This window comes from Pinus tabuliformis, chromosome 9 (genome assembly GCF_031772625.1).
Source record: "Pinus tabuliformis cultivar Carrire ecotype Pingquan chromosome 9, CPIR1, whole genome shotgun sequence".
NCBI classification, from domain to species: domain Eukaryota; kingdom Viridiplantae; phylum Streptophyta; class Pinopsida; order Pinales; family Pinaceae; genus Pinus; species Pinus tabuliformis.
The window spans coordinates 1,515,791,123-1,515,812,249 of NC_142307.1; the positions used below are offsets into that span (position 1 = coordinate 1,515,791,123).

Below are 21,127 nucleotides of genomic sequence, written 5' to 3' on the forward strand. Positions count from 1 at the left end.
CAAATCCATATTCAACTCCTTTCGAACCTGTTTGTGCAATTTGTAACTCCCCAGTGAATTCACCCGTAGCAATAGCCAATGCAACAATTTTCTGTTCACAATGCAATGATAATTGCCCTTTCCTCTACAAGCATTGTATAAATGTTGTAATAGAATCCATTACAAATAACTTTGTCCAGTGCATTATCAGGGAGCCCTTATTACATGACTTACTTCCTGATTTAAAATCAATGTCATATGAAACATATTTGCAACAGAAAGCTACCACTGTTTACATGTTACGTGACTTCAAAATTCAGAGCAAGTTCACACTCAATGAAGATAGTGAGCTATTACATGTCAACTAACAAATGGAAGGTACATCAACATATGCCTTAACATGTTTTCTCTCAAATATGTCCTCTCTTCAATTTACAATGTTATCATTTTGTTCTAACTAACCATTTGTTATACAGATTACAAAATCCAGGAACATGGCAGCCTTCACGTCCACAACAAATGCAAAAGTAATATGAATATGTTTCTTCATATTATGCTCTTACTATAATACAAGTATTTGACTTGCAATTTTGACTCATTTACAAAGAATATGTAACACAACGGTTGATGAAAAAAGGCTAGAAAGTCTTTATGCATCTGTGTTTGTATTGTTTCTGTTTCTGTTCTCTATCTCGAATGGAACGCATTCTGCATCATGCTTCAAGCTTGACAACCAGAGATTGTCTTGCCACCTTTTGTATTTATATTTTTGCTCCATCTTAAAAAGTACCATGTTTGGTTTAAATTATATCATTGAATACAGCAAATGCAACATCAGATCAGCAATAATTTTGTATCTACAGCTGCTGAATGCAAACACCAAAGATTCCATAGATTGATTAAACATGGCACTTATTATCCACTCAAGTTAAATGACAAATTGTATATTGAATCGGCTACTCATTTCTGTTTCTTCCTATGTTATGGCTAAATGCTATGTTAGTTTTTGTTTCTTGCATAGTGTAGGTAACGATTCAGGAAAGAGGGCTAGAAAGTCTTTATACATGTCTGTTTGTACTGTTTCTGTTTCTGTCCTGTATTTGAGATCGAACGCATTCTGCAACATGCTTGAAGCTAGACTTTATAAATAGCAGCAAACTATATGGACTTTAAAATGAATATATGTTGTTTGAAAATGGAATTATGGCATAATGCATTTGGTATTATTAGTCCCTCCCTGGGACTATATGCAATCGATCAATTGCTGACCGTTGGTTGACCGACATGATTTTTCATTATAATAGCATTATAACCTAAGTCGAACGAAAGTTTTGGGCTCGAAAGGTTTTGTTTTATTTTACCTATGTTTCTGTTTACTGTTACCTGTACAATTTGCTTAAATTTTTTCCATGTTCCTAAACACATCTGATTCAAAGTCAAACGTAGAGTTATATTTTCGAAACAAATGCTACAGGCTAACTGCTTTGCATAAAATCTGGTAACACTACCAGGAAAGAATTTATCCCACAGACCATCTGAATATGCCATATATCTGGAGAGTGCTGACATGATTTGCAATTTACAATCTGAAGAATGGTCACATGGTTTCCAATCTACAAAGCACGAAGGACACAATGGCTGATATACATTTCTGGTAGCTTCCACTCATTCCATTGGTATTCTTGCTCGGACTCAATGCTGAATTTCAAAGCAGTAAGTTTATCTCAACCCATTTCATTTTTTATATGATTTGAAGTCCACTTCACACAGAGTGTCGTGTATGGAGAAACTACCTTTGGAGTTCTTCGGCAAGGGGACTTAAAGGTTTTTATGAAACCCGTGCCTAGAATTTCTAGTCGGTTGTTTGCATTTTCTTGCACCATTTTGCCCCTTTGTTGTATACTAAGACAATGGCAATCTCATAATTGCCTACATCCTCAGCACTGTGGAATATTTTGAGCCAATGTTTGTATTAGATCTCGTTGAAAAGCAGGCACTGCAAGCCTTATTTCAGAAGTTTATGATTTTGTAGCCTCACAGTTTTGATCTCTCCTTCTGCATTGTCATGTTTAGCTAGTTAGCGTGAATGTGAAGTTTGATGACACATACAGTTCTGTAACCAGTAATAGGATTGCATGTGATAAAGTACCTTTGAGCAGCTTGATCTTATTTTGAAATTTTGTTGTCTAATTGGCAGGGGTGCTGCAGTGACTTCTGAAATGATGCACACAACAGCTGCCAATATTAGAATATTACCAAGAGAAGACCTTCCTGGGTGTGCTTTCGAAACTGATTAGTTGGTTTAGGTATATACAATACTCAGTTTCTAATAAATTGTTTTTGCAAATTAAAAGAGATCTCGTCAAGATTGGAAAGCTGGAACAAGCCATGTTAGAGATGTGTTTTACTCTTATACAGCTTTAGTCAATCAAATACTCTTTTTAATGTTAAACAAGCTTTTGGCACATTGTACATGATATAAGGGTTGCACAAGAAGCATTAGTTCACATAACTCCTTAACATGTTTTGTCTCACATATGTCCTCTCTTCAATTTACAATGTTATCATTTTATTCTAACTAACTATTTGTTATACAGATTACAAAATGCAGGAACATGGTGGCCTTCACGTCCAGAACAAATGCAAAAGTAATATGAATATGTTTCTTCATATTATGCTCTCACTGTAATACAAGTATTTGACTTGCAATTTTGACTCATTTACAAAGAACATGTAACGCAACAGTTGACCAAAAAAGGCTACAAAGTCTTTATGCATCTGTGTTTGTACTGTTTCTGTTTCTGTTCTGTATCTCGAATGGAACGCATTCTGCATCATGCTTCAAGCTTGACAACCAGAGATTGTCTTGCCACCTTTTTTATTTATATTTTTGCTCCATCTTAAAAAGTACCATGTTTGGTTTAAATTATATCATTGAATACAGCGAATGCAACATCAGATGAGCAATAATTTTGTATCTACAGCTGCTGAATGCAAACACCAAAGATTCCATAGATTGATTAAACATGGCACTTATTATCCACTCAAGTTAAATGACAAATTGTATATTGAATCGATTACTCATTTTTGTTTCTTCCTATGTTATGGCTGAATGCTATGTTAGTTTTTGTTTCTTGCATAGTGTAGGTAACGATTCAGGAAAGAGAGCTAGAAAGTCTTTATACATGTCTGTTTGTACTGTTTGTGTTTCTTTCTTGTATTTGAGATCGAACGCATTCTGCAACATGCTTGAAGCTAGACTTTATAAATAGCACCAAACTATATGGACTTTAAAATGAATATATGTTGTTTGAAAATGGAATTATGGCATAATGCATTTGGTATTATTAGTACCTCCCTGCGACTATATGGGATCGATCAATTGCTGGCCGTTGCTTGACCGACATGATTTTTCATTATAATAGCATTATAACCTATGTCGAACGAAAGTTTTGGGATGGAAAGGTTTTGTTTTATTTTACCTATGTTTCTGTTTACTGTTACCTCTACAATTTGCTTAAATTTTTTGCATGTTCCTAAATACATCTGATTCAAAGTCAAACGTAGAGTTATATTTTCGAAACGAATGCTACAGGGTAACTGCTTTGCATAAAATCTGCTAACACTACCAGGAAAGAATTTATCCCAGAGACCATCTGAATATGCCATATATCTGAAGAGTGCTGACATGGTTTGCAATTTACAATCTGAAGAATGGTCACATGGTTTCCAATCTACAAAGGACGAAGGACACAATGGCCGATATACATTTCTGGTAGCTTCCACTCATTCCATTGGTATTCTTCCTCGGACTCAATGCTCGATTTCAAAGCAGTAAGTTTATCTCAACCCATTTCATTTTTTATATGATTTGAAGTCCACTTCACACACAGTGTCGTGTATGCAGAAGCTACCTTTGGAGTACTTCGGCAAGGGGACTTAAAGGTTTTTATGAAACCCGTGCCTAAAATTTCTAGTCGGTTGTTTGCATTTTCTTGCACCATTTTGCCCCTTTGTTGTATACTAAGACAATGGCAATCTCATAATTGCCTACATCCTCAGCACTGTGGAATATTTTCAGCCAATGTTTGTATTAGATCTCATTGAAAAGCAGGCGCTGCAAGCCTTGTTCCAGAAGTTTATGACTTTGTAGCCTCACGGTTTTGATCTCTCCTTCTGCATTGTCATGTTTAGCTAGTTAGCGTGAATCTGAAGTTTGATGGCAGATACAGTTCTGTAACCAGTAATAGGATTGCATGTGATAAAGTACCTTTCAGCAGCTTGATCTTATTTTGAAATTTTGTTGTCTAATTGGCAGGGGTGCTGCAGTGACTTCTGAAATGAGGTACACAACAGCTGCCAATATTAGAATATTACAAAGAGAAGACCTTCCTCGGTGTGCTTTCGAAACTGATCAGTTGGTTCAGGTATATACAATACTCACTTTCTAATAAATTGTTTTTGCAAATCAAAAGAGATCTCGTCAAGATTGCAAAGCTGCAACAAGCCATGTTAGGGATGTGTTTTACTCTTATACAGCTTTAGTCAATCAAATACTCTTTTTAATCTTAAACAAGATTTTGGCACATTGTATGTGATATAAGAGTTGCACGAGAAGCTTTAGTTCAGATAACTTCAACACTGCCCGAAAATTTAAACCATGAAAAGTCCAGTTATTCCTTTCTCCAAACCACAATACATTCCATTAAAAAGCCAATATGCGGCACATACATACTCCAGCTTCAATCTAAATACCCATGAACCCCAATTTATTTAGATCTTCATGTGCAAAAACAGTTCAAATTACAAAAGATTGCCGCTCAATCTGTACCAAGAATCACAGTTTCACCCGAAAAGAAGAAAAAAGAAACCCTACAATGGTGTACCAATGGTTTCTTCAGCTAAAGCTGGCCAGACTTCGCTCAGGCTTCGAAGAAACAGGACAGCTTCTGTAAAAATCCTCACACTCCCACCCAAAAACAAAAACAACAAATGTGCAAATGACGAAATTGGTTAACGAAGTCTCCAGAAGGCCCTCGAAAAATACTTTCAGGTCTTTATTCCTTTCTCCAAACCATAATACATTCCATTAAAAACACAATATGCGGCACATACATACTCCAGCTTAGTGATGTACCTATGTAGCCGTGGGAATGTACATCCGTCTGCGTTGAAAAGGACTCCCATGTGTACCGCAGTAACGTCAAACACTGAGCCGAAGCCTGCCATTCACCTCGAACAATGCGAAACCCGCAATAAGACCCCAAAACCTTTCCACCCCAAAACTTTGGTTCGACTTAGGTTATAATCCCTTGGTCATCAAAGGTCAGCTTTGTTTAAACATTTTTATTTATTTTCATCCACTGTTGATTAAAACAAGGTTTTTTCCGTCTTTGACGACTGTTATCAACTATTCAACATTATTTCTGCTCTACTATGCTTCAATGCATCATGTTTCAATTTCAGAATTTTAGCAAATGGGAGTTTCTGTCATTTTCAGAATTTTGTAGTGGATCAATTTTTGACAGGACCTGTTCTGTATATTTAAAACTATTGCCACATACTGGTTCCTGTATACCTTATGAGTTTTCTATTTTGAATATTCTTTTGCCCCAATGAAATAACATGGCAGCAGTATGAGATTAACGATAAATTTGGCTTCAATGCTAGAGCAAATAACAATGTGTTAAATGGCTAGTGATTGAAGCTCGATTGTTGATACCTTGCTATGAAGATCCTTTATTGATCATGTTTTCTTTGTATGTTCAGATTTCTCGTGCCAAAGCTAATCTCCTTGAAGTTAGACAAGTCATGTTAGGGATGTCTCTTACTCTTATACAGCTTTAGTCAATCAAATACTATTTTTAATGTTAAACAAGCTTTTGGCACATTGTACATGATATAAAGGTTGCACGAGAACCTTTAGTTCAGATAACTTCAAGACTGCAAGAAAATTTAAACCATGACAAGTACAGTACTGCAGCTATGGTTTCTTCGTCTCTGGCACCATCAAGTACTAGAACAAGGTTTGAACACCGCTCTCCTCGTACATCTTTCTCTTCTAGCATCCCGTTTCAAGATTCTGGCCATTCATCATCAAGCTATCCGACTATGCAGTCTTCACCAGCCCCATGGTCATCAAAGGTCAGCTTTGTTTAAACATTTTTATTTATTTTCATCCACTGTTAATTAAAACAAGGTTTTTTGTCTTTGACGACTGTTATCAACTATTCGACATTATTTCTGCTCTGGTATTTGTACTGGATCAATTTTTGACGGGACCTGTTCTGTATATTTAAAACTGTTGCCACATTTTGCCGCAATGACATAACATGGCAACAGTATGAGATTAACGATAAATTTAGCTTCAATGCTAGAGGAAATAACAATGTGTTAAATGGCTAGTGATTCAAGCTCAACTGTTGATACCTTGCTATGAAGACCCTTTATTTACTAATCATGTTTTCTTTGTATGGTTAGATTTCTCATGCCAAAGTTAATCTTCTTGAAGTTAGACCAGGAACATCTGAAGCAGTGGTTGAAATTTCAGGCACTCCACAGCAAACAAGTGCACCCATTTTGTATGCAGTTTTTGATTTCCCTCTGACATTTTCCAACATTTGCCAAGAATTCCTCTACTGTCCCTCTGTTGCTACTTTTTGATTTTGATTTCTTAGAATAAAAGCAGATTCTTTGCTGCAATTAAATTTCTATTTAAGATAATTAAGCATAAATCTGTCTGCAAACACCAACCCCTGTAGTACTAACTATATGCTTTGTTTCAAAATTCAGTCAAATCGGGATATAAACAGTATTGGCAATTTCTCTGAGTTTGAGGAGCCAATTCTTCGTCAAGGGAGTTCTGCCGATTTGCAAGGTACACAAGATTTGCAAAACTTTGTCGATTGCTGCTATCATGGGGGTTTTGCTGATCACCATTTCTGTACTAATGTCCCTGACATTGTATATCATCTTTGGCAGTGTCACAGCAGCTGGTGAGCTTATCACAAAAACTACAGTTGAAGTTGTAATATCTGAACGCGCAGTTGCAGCCATTCTAGGAAAGTCTGGAAATGGTGTTGTTAAAATTCAGCAGCTAAGCTCATATAAAGAAGCATAAATTTCTGCAAATTCCATGGGATCCCCTTCAACTGAAATTTTTGAAACGTGGAGACTTGGAATGAAGTGCTGTGATTGCTGACAGAATGACATTGTACTGACAGAATGACAAAATGTTACAGCACAAAATTTGACATTGTACTGACAGAATACTTCTTTATCCAGCTTATAAAGTGCCATTTCTTTGACTTGACATAAATGTATTTTGCAACAAAAATGACAGAACGATTTTGATAAACAGGAACTGGATTATATTTTGAATTTGGATTCTACTGCCACTGCTTATGCTCCAAAACCAATGTTCTCTGTGTAAAAAATATATATTTTTATATATATTCAATATATTATTAAACAATGTATTAGCTTATCAGTTTAAATTATAAATTATATTTTTTAATTTGAATATTATGATATTGCAGAAAGGAAGAGTATAGAACACCAAAAGATAATGAATTTTTTCTTGGAGATCATGATCAATTTAGATTTCAACTGGTAAAGTTTAAATGTTTTTTTTAATTTTAATTTGTTTATTTTAATTTTTAATTTATAAAATAAACTTATCAAAATTATTTTATTATTGTAGTTAGATGGTATATTTACTAACCCAAAACTATAAAAAAGGCCAAAAGTCATGTCCTTTTGTATGACAACAAATTATTAATTAGATGCAACAAATTACTAATTAGAAATTAGATGCAGGGTTTATTTTCTTTGCTAATTAGTAATTGGACAAATTTAAAGTTCACACTAAAGTTATGATAAACAATATTTTTGAATAAATATATCTTTTGTTCTTTTGACCATGGAATAATTCCTCAATCATTGAGATTAACCTGAATGGTATCATTTATGTCCAAACATGTTACTAGATATGTAATCTTTCAATCATGGGTTCAAGACTCCATAGCTATAATTTTTAAATGCTTAAGTTCTTCTTTGACCTTCGAGAATGATCTATGTAAATATTGAACACTCTCCACCGCGAATTTAATTAACAAATTTATATTCATAATAATGTTTATTTGGTCATTATCATTTTATGAATATTTCCATAATATTCAAATGTAAGAAAATAAGAAAATTTACCTATTACATTTTGATACATATTTATTTTAATATGTTTTGTGCACCATGGCTATTAAAATACATAACTTACTTTAACACCTTCCTATTATTTTAATATGTTTTGTGCACCATGGTTGTTAAAATACATAACTTACTTTAACACCTTCCTATTAGTCATTCATTATGAATTTAAATATATTTTATACCCCGTGGTTATTAAAATACATAACTCACTTTAACACTTTCCAATTCTTCGTACATTATAATTCATTATTATGCATTTAAATATATTTTATACCCCGTGGTTATTAAAATACATAACTTACTTTAACACTCTCTAATTCTTCGTACATTATAATGCATTAATATTAGGTTTTATAGTTTTTTTCCCTCAAGTTTTCTATGATTCACTATTAAATTTTATTATATTTTAATTATTAATCTAAGCATTTTTTAAATCATGAGACATTGGAAAATTATATCTAAAACTAATCTTATTTTAAGAAATACAAACTCAACATTACAAGGATTTATCACTTCAATGACATTTATGACAATTCTTACTTAACAAAGGCAAAGTTCATTATATTTCACTCTTCGCATAAAGTCAAAAAGTTCATACAACAATTGGCCATCCAATTCATTAGATCTTAATACAAGTAAGCATGCCTACAACACACTAGTAATGGAAACCAGCTCTCATGATAACGCAATTTAAATCTCATAATAATAACTGACCAAATTGTTCTGTTAAGCGGCAGGGACTAGCTCCACAACAGTTGCTCCTTGTTTACTTTATTTATTTATTTATTCAGATAATATAAGATATTTTCTGTGTTAAGGTTTTTGTGATCCATAATGAATTAAGCAAATTTTTTGGTAGAAATCACATAAAAGATTTTTTATTTTGGCCCAAAAAAAAATAAAATTCTCTGATGTGATTTCTACAGAAAGACTTTGCTTAAATATAAGATATATCATAAAGTAAGTATTTTGATATTTTTGTTGAATTAATGTCTATCAATATTTATTAATTAAATTAATTTATATAAGTACATTAATTAAATTAATTTGATTTTTTTAAAATCTAAAACCATATAATCAACCCAAAAATAGTGACATAAAACTAAATATCAATATAAACCGAAATATCAAATAAAAATATTCTTTATCTTTTACTAAATCTAAAACAATTTTTTTCCCTTTCCAAAATTTACATAACATCATTCTAATTCTAACCTATAAAGTTAAATGTCATGTAGTTCTAACCTATAAAGTTAAATGTCATGTAAAAGTAAACTTACATCACTTAATCTCCTTTTCTTTAAAGGATTCATTATAAATTTACGTGGCAAGATTCTAACATATAACATTATCTAAATAAATTAATAAATAAAATTGAATTTAAAGGCAAATCACCACCAGCAAACAGATCAATAATTTTCAGGTTGTATTTGAAAACAAACCAAAAACGCAAACTCGAAGCACAGCCACAACGCCCAACTTCTTTGATTGAATGACTATTCGAAAACGCCAGCTCGAATGAGACCCCACTCGTGAATTCTCTCCTCAAATGATACTCTGCATTACCATATTGCTCTCATGCTCGCAATTGCAATTGCAATTGCAGCAGAGGGAATACTTCCTCTCGGCTCCCACTCCCTCATCCCCAGTCCGGACCTTGAGATTAAGCGGGAGAGGGAATCCGAAGCAGCCATTTGCATGACATATACGATGACTACTGACATGACTATAAATTACGCCCACAGATAAGTTTTCAGTTTTTTCAAGTTTCGAATCTCTTCCGCTTTTTACACGAGCGAATTGTCGAGGTCTTGTGATTTTCTTTCAGCAAATTGAGGTGAAATGAAGACACTATACGGTAAATTAAGTCTTAATGTCAGACTGTCGAATGAGTGCTCTTGCTCTTCCAAGCCATGTTTTCCTTTTCGTGGGCAATCTCGCTTATTACCAAACACTGCAAGGAAGACAATTCTCATGGCCTTTAAGACGAAAGAGTCGCCAATGAGTGATGGGAGGAAGAAGAATAATGATTTAATCGAGAATTTGACAGCAGGCATTCGCACAGGTTTGTGTGCCATAACAGCTGCGGCTCTGTTATGTAGCAACTGTCCCGCCTCGGCAGAATATCTCACTGTTGCCTTTCCTGCTTCCCAAGCTCTCGAGGTAATAAATCATCTTTTCAACTGCTGAGAGAGAAGTAGAAGTAATTGGAACTTTGGTTATGTTTAATATAGGAGAAACTTTAATGCTGAGTGGCGTTTTGACATGATTAGTCGTGGTAATTGGTAAAAAATGGCATATGGTTAAAAATGGTCAGAGTGGCCTCATGTGTTTACTCCTTTGAGGTTGCAGGTTCATTAGGGCTAAGCTATGGATATTTCCGAAATGAAATTGCATAAATATGTTTAATATAGGCGAAACTTTATTTCTGAGTGGCGTTTTGATATGGTTAGTCGTGGTAATGGGTAAAAAATGGTCAGAGTGGCCTCGTGTGTTTACTCCTTTGAGGTTGCAGGTTTCATTAGGGCTAAGCAATGAATATTTCCGAAATGAAATTTCATAAATCAGGAAGTTTTATAAATAAATTTAGTGTCTATAAGATGTGATTTTAAAATTAATATTAGATAATAATAATATAATTTAATTTAAGATCAGATTTTTGATTAGTAAATTTATTTAAATATATAATATTATATAGTATTGATATTGTTTTTCAAAATTTTGCTCAATAACCTACCACTCAGTTCATCTCATCTATTCTTTATTAATATCTTTATTTATCAATTTTAATATTTCTATGTATGTAAGAGCGGTTCTTGATAAGGGGCACTTAAGAAGCCTCATTTCCAACAATTTATGCCAGAATTTGGCCAAACATCACAAACGAACTTTGCCGGTTTCATCTACTCATTTCTTTTTTTTTTTCCTTGTGCTTTTCTGTTTGATTCATTATTATTTTTCTTTTTCTTTTTAATGTTAAAAGATATGGGTTGATTTAGAGATGGCCAAAATTTCATGGGCAGAGTTCCTCGATTGGCTGAACTTGAACCACCATAGATTATAACTATGATTTCCATTGGAATTTTGGTGCGATTTAGATCAGAAAATTCACATGAAATGGGAGCAGTTCGAGTGCTCCTTATGTGAGTGATTCTATTGTTTTTCTTTTCGTAGACATATCAATTGGTACAAAGCCAGAGAGGGGTTGTGCAGTAGCTCTACAATACTGGCTTCATTGGAGTCTCTCTTATTTGAAAATTCCCTCATTTGAAATTTTCTGCATGTTCTCATGTTGCATCAAATTTGAAGATTGTTTGAGTGATCCCGTACTCAGCAACACCGATTCCAACTCTTTGGAAGTTGTGGGGTGTGGTTTGAGTGCCCGTTATCCCACTTCTCTCATGAAATATAGAGTGTACTTTTCCCTGCACGTTTGCTTCTAATGCGTGTTTCTATTGTCATTGTTTGTGCATATATTAACTGTTATAAGGCCAACTAGGGCTTGTGGGGCAGTTTTGCGATTCTGGCCTCATTGGGGTCTCCCTTATGCTAAACTTTCCCGCATGCTCTTATCTTCCATCAAATTTGAAGTCTGATTGAGTGATTTACAGCTCAGCAAACCCGGTTCCAACTATTTTGAGGCTGTGGGCACACAATGACAATATATAGCCCAAGCCCTACCAGTATTTTCTGAATCTTTTCATTGAGCCACAACATCCCTATTGTGACTAGCAGTACAGCTTTTGCAACCATCCTGCAGATTTTCTAAAGCATTCCCACAGTTTTTCTAAGACAATCCATCTTACTGTGGATTTTGGAATCACAATACCGTAGATTTTCTGCCACACTTGTGCCTTTTGCCTCGTGGTGCCAAAGTTCTGGTTTGTAGATGTATAGACTTTCCTGCTGTAATCCAGTGGATTCATCTCCTTGGCTACTTGACATACTCCCTCCATCTGATATTCAGACTCTTGTATACTCTCGCATCTACATCTTTGATGTACCCATGGTGCTTCCACCCTTTTGGGCTATTCAACACCGTATTGGCTTGATTCTAGGTTCTTCATTGCCAAACGATCCTTCATATCAAAATGTGTAATAAGCCCAGTTCATTTCATCAGCAAAAAGAGTCAAAGAATATACTAGTTTCATGTCATGTTAAGTTATATCAAGTTAGTTATATAACTTTTGTTTTGGTCAATAGACTTAGTGGATTTTATTAGTTCGTCCAAGAATTTCGTACCTCTTCCATGAGGTAAAATGCAAGTCTTTCTTAAAATTTGAGATAAAATTGCAGATATTGAATCTCAACATAGCTCCATGAAGTGAAAGACAAAGCTTTTTCTCAAATTAGAACCAGAATTGTGGATCTTGAATCCAACGAAGTACCTTGAGCTTGCTTTTGCTTCTTGGGAATAACTTTCTTTGTGTGTCATGCAAAAAACTTGTGTTCTAGTTGAACGAGAAGTTTGTTCATTGAATATTGGTTTATCTTCACTACTGGGAGTGGCTCACCTGAGAAATTTGGCTGTTCTGTATATTGGTATGTGATTGGTAGCTTTGGCTTGTCTTAATTTGCCAAGAATTTTCATTCTAAGTTGTCTTCCCAAGGTTTCACACAACAAATCTAGAATGAACCCAAACAAGAAAGATCCCTAAAACAAGATGTGGAAGAAAGTTTCTAGCCTGTGTCTCATAAAATGGATAGCATGGGCAAGGATGCGAGGGAAATGACACAAACCATGCAACTATTGCTCCACATGAGCAATAAACCTTCTCATTACTCTTCACATAGGGCTACTAAAAGAAATCAAGGATCTAGTGCTGAAACTTCACATAGTTGTCAGAGTACACCAAGAAGAGAGACTTCTTTTGAGCTGTTACAGTTTCCTCCTCATAAACGGAAGGATAAATGAAGAAAGGATAGGGATAATAAATATCTAATTAGAAGGTTATGGAGAGCTTATATGATGACTTCATATTGATGGGTGCTGCAAGCAAAATATAACTGTCCTAGAGCTGAAAATTGGCCCTGGATGCCAAAAATTGACATTCTTGAATTTGATGGATCAGGTAAAACTGGAGCATGGGTTTGGATTCATAAACTTGATGTTTATTTCAGCATGAATCCAAATGGATGATTTTAATTTGGAAAATATTTAGTTTGCATCACTACTCTTGAAGGGACCAACATACTATTGGTGGCATCATCATGATTTACATGTCCAAGATAATCTCTAATTTGTATGATGGGGCTCTAAATTTGTGCTGACCTTCAAGGTGGACCCCGGCGTGGTGCATCTATGTTGGACTCTAGGAATCTGGGGGTTGGCTTTAGGCATGACGAGTCCTTTCAAGGGTTCATCCCCCATCTAGTTCCTCTCACTCTTACTAGTTCGACAACAGGTTGCATCGCTAGAGCAGGTCGCTTGGTTAGAGAACACAACAAATGCCAAAAATAAGAATGATATAGTTGGTTTCCTCCTCCTTGACCTTAGGACGACAAGTTCCATTGGCTTAACCTCCATATTGATGGAGAAGTGTCTTGAGCAATAGAATGATGATGATGGGACCCCTTCCTGCCTGTTGATGCACCACTAGTTAATAGGTGCAGCCTGAATCATGATCACTGTGACCCTACTTTCAACATTGGATCTATTGTTGCTTAATCTTTATGAATTATCTTTGTTTTGGTTAACTGGCATTAATATTTGTTTTCTATTTTCTAACCCGAGGCTATATGATTGTTGGTTTTTCTTGGACCTGTAAGCCCGTTGGGCATGGACTTTTTATCTTTTATGAAGTAGCCCCTTGGGTGTGTGCTAGATACTTGGTTTTTTTCATGACAATTGCATTATGCGACCCATTTTTTGGTATAAAATATATGTACAGTTTTATGATAGAGTTTGAAGTGTGAAAATTCTTTGAAATGTAGCAACTGGAATTAATTCTTCTAACGGATAAATTAATTATGCAGTTTATTTTGTTTACAGCAAAATAACAAATTATTCACATTGCAATTTTGTTCACCAAATAAAACACCGCGGAAACAAAAATAGGAACTGAGAAATGCTAGCACACACACATAAAAATTGACATAGTTATTTTTGGACAAATGTCCCCGGAAAAACCCAATGTGGGAAAACTAGTGTAACAACTGAGGGTTTTTATCATTAAGCAACAGTGAATTCGGAGTACAATAAATTTGGATGCCCAACTGGCTATCCAATCTGAGAGAAATTTCACCAGATCTTTGCTAGAACTGTAGATTCAGAGAGTAATGTATCAAACCAAAGTCTTTCATTTCAAATTTAGAAACTAACTCTCTCTGACACTGGAGGATAAGAGGTTCTCCTCCAGTTAAGAATAAATCATCAACATAAAATACCAAAATCAAAGGTATACCTTGGACTGTCTTGAAGTAGAGGTTTGGGTTTGCACTGCTTTTTGTGAAACCAAGCTTTATCAGGTAGCTATCAATGCGAGCATATCAAGCTCTTAGAGTTTGCTTTAGCCCATATAAAGCTTTCTTTAGTTTGCATACATGAGTTTCTTTGTCATTCTCTTCAAAGCCTTGTGGTTGTTCCACAAATACCTCTTCCTTGAGGAAGCCATGCAAGAAAGCAGTGTTCACATCCATTTGGTGAAGAGTCCATCCCTGGCTAGCAGCTAAGGCAAAATAGATCAAATAGTAGTGTATCGAGCTACTGGTTCAAAAATCTCATCATAATCTATTCCCTCTTTCTGAGAGAAACCTCTAGCTACAAATCTAGCCTTATATTTTTTAATACTACCATCTGCACCATGTTCAATCTTAAACAACCATTTGGAAGTGACAACAGATTTACCTTGAGGTCTAGGAACCACATCCCATACATCATTCTGGATGATGGACTCGTATTCTTCAGTCGTGGCATCTTTTCAGACTTGTTTTTTTGCAGCTTCTTCAAAGGTGCATGGTTCTGCCTAAATGATGTTGCTCATGGCAACAACAAACCCTTGAAACCGACTTGGCTTCTTACTTTCTCTGAACGTTCCTCTTGGGGTAGCATGTTGTTCAACATCTTGCAAGGTATCTCGCAGCCATAATGGTCTCTTTCTGGTAGGAGGATCATGTGGTGGAGGATTTAGAGGATCCATGAAACCCATTGGATTATCAACAAGCTCATTCTCAAGATATGATTCAAACTCAAATGCAGCCTCTTTTTCATTAACAACTTGTCTTTCAGCAATGGCAAGAGGAGGAGAGTCTCTTGCTTTTCTAAGAGTTGCATCTACATCAAATGTCACGTATCTGCTAAACTCTATAGTTCTTTGACCAGGTACATAAATTATATAAGCTTTTGAATTATCACAATAACCAACAAATGTACCTTTCTTACCTGAAGCTTCCAGTTTGTTCCCTTTCTCTTTTGGCACATGGAAGTATACAGGACAACCAAATGATTCACCTAAGGCCTTTTACTAGTGAAGATTTCTTCAGGAGTCTTATTGTTTAAGGCCCGATGAGGAGTTTTGTTTTGCACATAAACAACAATTCCCACAGAAACTTTGGTAGCTTTTGATCATGCAGCATGGCTTTAACTGCTTCCATAATGGCTCTATTCTTCCTCCCAGCCACACCATTTTGTTGTGGATTGTACAACACAGTGGTCTCTTTCTTTATTTCGGCATCTTTGCAAAGATCATTAAAATCATTGGAGATGAAATCTCCTCCATTATCAGATCTGAAAGCTTTGATCAACTTTCCAGTTTGATTTTCAATTAGAGCCTTGAAATATTTGAACATGTCAAATGCTTCCCCTTTCTTTTTCAAATTGAATATCCATGTATTGCGAGAAAATCATCAACAAAAATCATGAAATACAAGTAGCCACCAAGAGAAGTAAGAGACATAGGTCCACATAAATCAGAATGTATGAGCTGAAGTTCTTGACTAATTTTTGTTCTTCTTGAAGGGAATGTGTTATTTTTTGTAGAATTGGAGGTGTTCTAGTATCGAAATTTTGTGGAGAGGCTAAAACACATGAGTTCTCCATAACCTAGAAATTGTTTATGGAAATTCTACCTAAAGGTGTTTCAATTAGATTATTAACTTATTTTAAAATATTTCCTAAGTCTAAACTTACGAAAATTGGTTAATTAATGAGAATTAATTGAGATAAGGTGCGAATCATCTAAAAACTGACACAGATCGACTAGGAAATAATCTGGGCCCTTGATTAAGTTTTAATCTTGGTCGTTGGAGGTCCAACAAAAGATTATAAGAAGAAGTCGATGGGTAGATTCATAACACACTCGTGAGACACACAAAGATTGATTTCCTTGGAGAGTTCGATTTTCCAGAGGCAGTAGCCGGAAGAGTTTGAGCTTCAAAAGGAAGCAGATACAGAGAGGGGCAGGGACAGTGAGTCCGGAGGGGAGATTTTCCAATTCCGATGAGTACATTGCAGAGAGGCAGAGATAGCCACAGAGGGGTTGTGCCGAAGCCTCTAAGAGGCAATTCGATTCTGCTGGGGAGAAGCTGAGTTTCAGTTTCAGAGGTCGGAAAGACTTTCTAAAGGCCAGGAGAGGCATTTTCCTTGTTAGAATCAGACTAGACGGCTTGAGGAGCAGTTCATTCAGGTTGAGCGTGGAAGGGACTGCGCTAGGGTGACGCAAGCTTGCATAGAAGCAGTTTGGATGACTCACTTGGAGCTAACAGTCAGAGCTGAAATTGCTTGTCGGGTGAGGAAAATTCCTCATTAGATTTTTGCTAGTATTTTTCTCTGTAGGATTGCCAAATTTCGACATCTAGTTTTACTCAGAATTTCTCACTGCTGCATAATAATATAAAACCCTCAGTTGCTGCACTGATTTTCCCAAGTTGGGTTTTTTCGGGGACTTTTGTCAAATTTACGTGTGCGTGCTAGCATATTTCTCAGTTTCCAGCGCTATTATTTTGCACAATTTTATTTGTGAAGGTTGCAGTGTGATTTATTCGATATTTGCCGTAGCAAATAAATTGTTAATTAATTAACAATTAGAAGAATTAATTCCAGTTGCTACAACAGGATTTCAGTAGTGAAATTTTCACATGGTTTCAGAGTGAGTTTGATCAGATGGGAAACTCAGAGGTGAAAGAAGATAATTTCGCTGTTTAGGGGGAGTAGCTGGCCGAATTTTTTTGGGGCTCCGCAGTGCCTAGCCAGGGAATACGAATTGCTAGGCAAGGGTTCGATTTTCAGTTGCTAGGTGGAAGAAAATCCGAATTGTTCGGAATAGTGATTCTAGCAGGTAGAGGGAGCAACAACAACTCATATTTTCGCTGGGAAGATTCCTTGTTTGGGCGCAAAAGGGTTTTGCAGTAGTTGCTAGAGCAGAATCAGTGCTGGGTGGAAGAGAAAAGTGCACACACAAAGGGAGGAATTTCTAGATTTCCCTAGAGGGTTTCTAGTTTGATGCAGGAGCATACAGCTCAGCAATTTCATTATGTTCTAGTTAACTTGGGGGGTCTTGTGTTTTCAAGGAAGTTGGATTCCTATGTATGTAATTATTAATGTTTTGAGTGATTGGAATATGAATTAATTAGATATTGTGAGGATGTTTGTAAATGCTCTCGAATGTAGGAGAACATGAGTGATGATGAGTGATGACGAGAGAGTTAGAAATCAATTATGAGTCTTAGACTAGAAGTGGTGTCATGATTCGTGGAACTAGAGAGGATTCTTAGGGATTACTGGAGTTCAAAGTGGACTTAGAGGATATTCAGGATTTAGTTCAGCAGATTAAGGATCTGAACCAGAATTGGTTAAACAGAACCTTTTGTATAAATGTAAGCCTAAAAGGCAGAGTAAGGAGGTAGAGAGTCAGTCAGTCAGTCAGGAGTCAGAGAGTCAGTCATTTAGGCCTACGGGCAGGAAAGGAAAGGCCATTGATATTGAAAATTAGGCCGAGGAAGAAATTCCTGTGTAAATGGTTGTTTATTAATACAGATAACTCGATTCTGAGTTTGTGTGATGTGTATTCTGAGTTTATTTAGCCTTTAAGGTTACAGCGAAAGTGAAGGAAGCATAAAGGCGCGAGCGGAGATCGATATCAGAACAAGTGAAGATCGTGAGGCGAAGACAAATACACAGGTAGAAAGCCGAATGGGCGATTACACATTAAGAACCAAAAGAACATAACAATGTTCAGGAACCGTTGGATCCATCAGATCAACATATGAGATTGTGTGCGATAGACGGATAAGATTAAGTCACGCGAAATAAAGTCAAGAAGATGAATGGCGGAGATTAACACCACGTGTTAGTAGAAGGACGGAGTGGTATTCGCAAGGGGTAAGCAGTTTCTCGCGCGCCCTAAAGGTGGTAAGCGGTCTTTCAAAATTTCACGCGATTACCTTTAGCGGATGAAACGTAGCAAACGATGCAAATATCTGCGCAAGATTGCGTGATTACCGTTGGATCGAGCGGGATTGATCAACGGTGGTGATCAACCAAGTTTGTTGGCGAGCGGATGATGTGATAGCCGTTGGATCGGATGAGACAGATCAACGGTGGAGATCAGCTAAGCTAGTTAGCGATTGGGTGACGCGATAGTCGTCGGATTGAGGAATAAGATCGACGGCGGAGATTTAACGCGTTAAGGAGAGCATCGATGTATGTGCAAAGGTTTGTGGAATGGCGGAAAGGTAAGGTTTAAGCGTGGTTTATGAGATATTTCTATTATACGGAAATTATAATAGAAATAAGCGGATTAATGTTTTATGGGTTAAGTTTGAGTTTAACCAAAGTCTAAAGACTAGGGTATGGTTGATAAGCGCCGGAGGTGAAAAGTAACCCAAAGTTATAACCTGTGGACAGTTAAATGAATGTTTCAGTGTAGAGTTTAATAAAGGAGCTTTAGAAATTCTTGGGACATGTACACACATAGTGCGACATGCAATCTTAATTGCATATTGTGGGTATATGCAGCTTAGGTTGCACCATTGGGGTATATGCAGCTTAGGCTGGCATCACAGTTCCATTTTTCTCGAGGAGATCTATAATTTTCCAGTTGTAGAAGGCAGTGTGAATTTGCTAGAAGCATCCAGTTCGAGTTGCTCGGGTTACAGTGCATGTGCCATTTTTCCGGAGAAGGACATTTGGAAAGGCTTAGTGAATAGTCCCAGAAAGAAGTTGAAGGCAGAGCAAGGAAGACAGAGTAGTTCTGCACATTCGAGGAGAGAGTGTGAGTTTCAGAATAGGTAGCCGAGCATGGAAATAGAAGGAGATGTTTTAATTTTTAATTTTTAATTTTTTTTATCAGTTTTTGAGTTTCGCAAATTTTGCAACTTTGCAGAGGTGGCCATACGAGATTTCCAGAGGTCGTTCGAGTGAGCCAGAATGCAGATTTGGGCAGTAGATTGACTTCCTGTTGTCAAAAATAGGTACCAGAGGAAGTATGAGCTATCTAGTGCGAGGGACTAGGCTTGAAAGGAGATAGTTGGGCACAAGATCCAGGAGGTGGAGTATGAGAATCCAGTGTGCCATATGGGTAGGGTCCAACACAGTTGCAACAAGGAGATTGGTCAGATCAGTTCCAGATTGTTGTAGCGGGACCATCACCTTTGCTACAGGAGCCCATAGTACCATAGTAGCAGGATTCAGTGTCAGCAGGCATTGTGAATCATTTAGATGGCAGCTGCAGATCTAGTTGCAATCAGTACACGTGAGACACTTACAGAGCTAGATGCAATGACACAGACAGTGAGAATTGCCTAGTGGCAGGATGCAGGTGTAGTTCCAGTAGTAGAGCTTCCCAGCGCAGAGCTACACAATCCAGTTTCCAATACAGGAGGACAGTGCGAGTTGCCAGGAGGGAGCAAAGAAATTTCCCATAGGAAGATCGAGACTCAGAGGGAGCATCCCTATCGAATCTAGCGCTTCAGGACCTGGGGAGATCAGACTCATTATTGCAGTAGTTGCAACAACAGAGTTGAAGCATCAACAGAGTGGTAGCAATGACATTATGAGTAGATCAAATTTCGCCATGTTTGCAACTATACCTCCAGGAGAGAGGTGGGGTGAGATGGAGCCATAGTCCCAGAGTTGCAGAGGTTTGGGCAGGATCCATTGAGGTATCCTCCTCGTGGATCATTACCTTGCTACAGGGCCCACATTATTGTTGATTTGGAGTAGCATCGAATGTGCTCTAGCCAATTGGTGGAGAGGTTAAAGCACATGAGATCTCCAAGACCGAGAAATGGTTTGGACAGATTGTACCTTGTTTGGGAGATATTAAAATAATTAATATTTTTAATGGAGTTCCTAAGTCTAAACTTAGGAAAAATAAAATATTAATGGGTATTAATATAAAACTGGGTTACAAGGTTCCAAAAGTCATGGATCAAGCCAAATCTAATCTTAGCCGTTGATTAGAGATTTAATCTTGGTCGTTGAAGGACTAACAGGAAAAGTATAAGAGGAGGTTTGAGGATCAATTGGAGCATACACTAGAGTGATCACTCATTCGATTTTCTAAAGTGGGGTTGCTAAGCAAAGTCGAATCAGTGATCAACAACGAGGGGCAGTGAGTACTAGACAGAGAGGCAGAGGTAGTGCCAAGAGACTAGCGCAGAGGCAGAGAGTGAGAAGCAACAGCCAGAGTAGGCTGCGCAGAGCCCAACAGAGATAGCGCAGAGGCCAGAGGGACTGCGTCATCCACGCAGAGAGCAACTAGAGTGACACAGAGGGTCCCAGAGGCTACGTAGTGCCTTAGAGGGCTGACGTAGAGGCCAGAAGGGCCAGCGCAGTGCTTCAGAGTCGCTAGAGAGGGTTTCGTGGGACAGGTTTTCTGAATACCTGTTTCCGAATAGAGAGGTATTGCTGCCAGTTAATTTTCTCTGTCGGGTGAGCCAATTTGGCACCCAATTGTACTCAAGGAAATAATGCATAATAATAAACCCTCATAATAGTTG

At 36.8% G+C, this 21,127-nt stretch overlaps 1 protein-coding gene across 2 annotated transcripts in view; it reads left to right on the plus strand.

Annotated features, from left to right (window-relative positions):
- The first annotated feature begins 9,617 nt into the window (after nucleotides 1-9,617).
- Nucleotides 9,618-21,127, plus strand: part of LOC149154354 (Peptidase S41 family protein) — a 367,381-nt gene continuing 355,871 nt past the window's right edge. The window contains exon 1 of one of the 2 annotated variants that reach the window (XM_089437783.1): nucleotides 9,618-10,350. In XM_089437783.1, the coding sequence (XP_089293909.1) occupies nucleotides 10,030-10,350 (321 nt within the window). In that variant the 5' untranslated portion in view covers nucleotides 9,618-10,029. The remainder of the gene's footprint in view (nucleotides 10,351-21,127) is intronic. The other variant, XM_089437782.1, reaches the window with a different exon arrangement.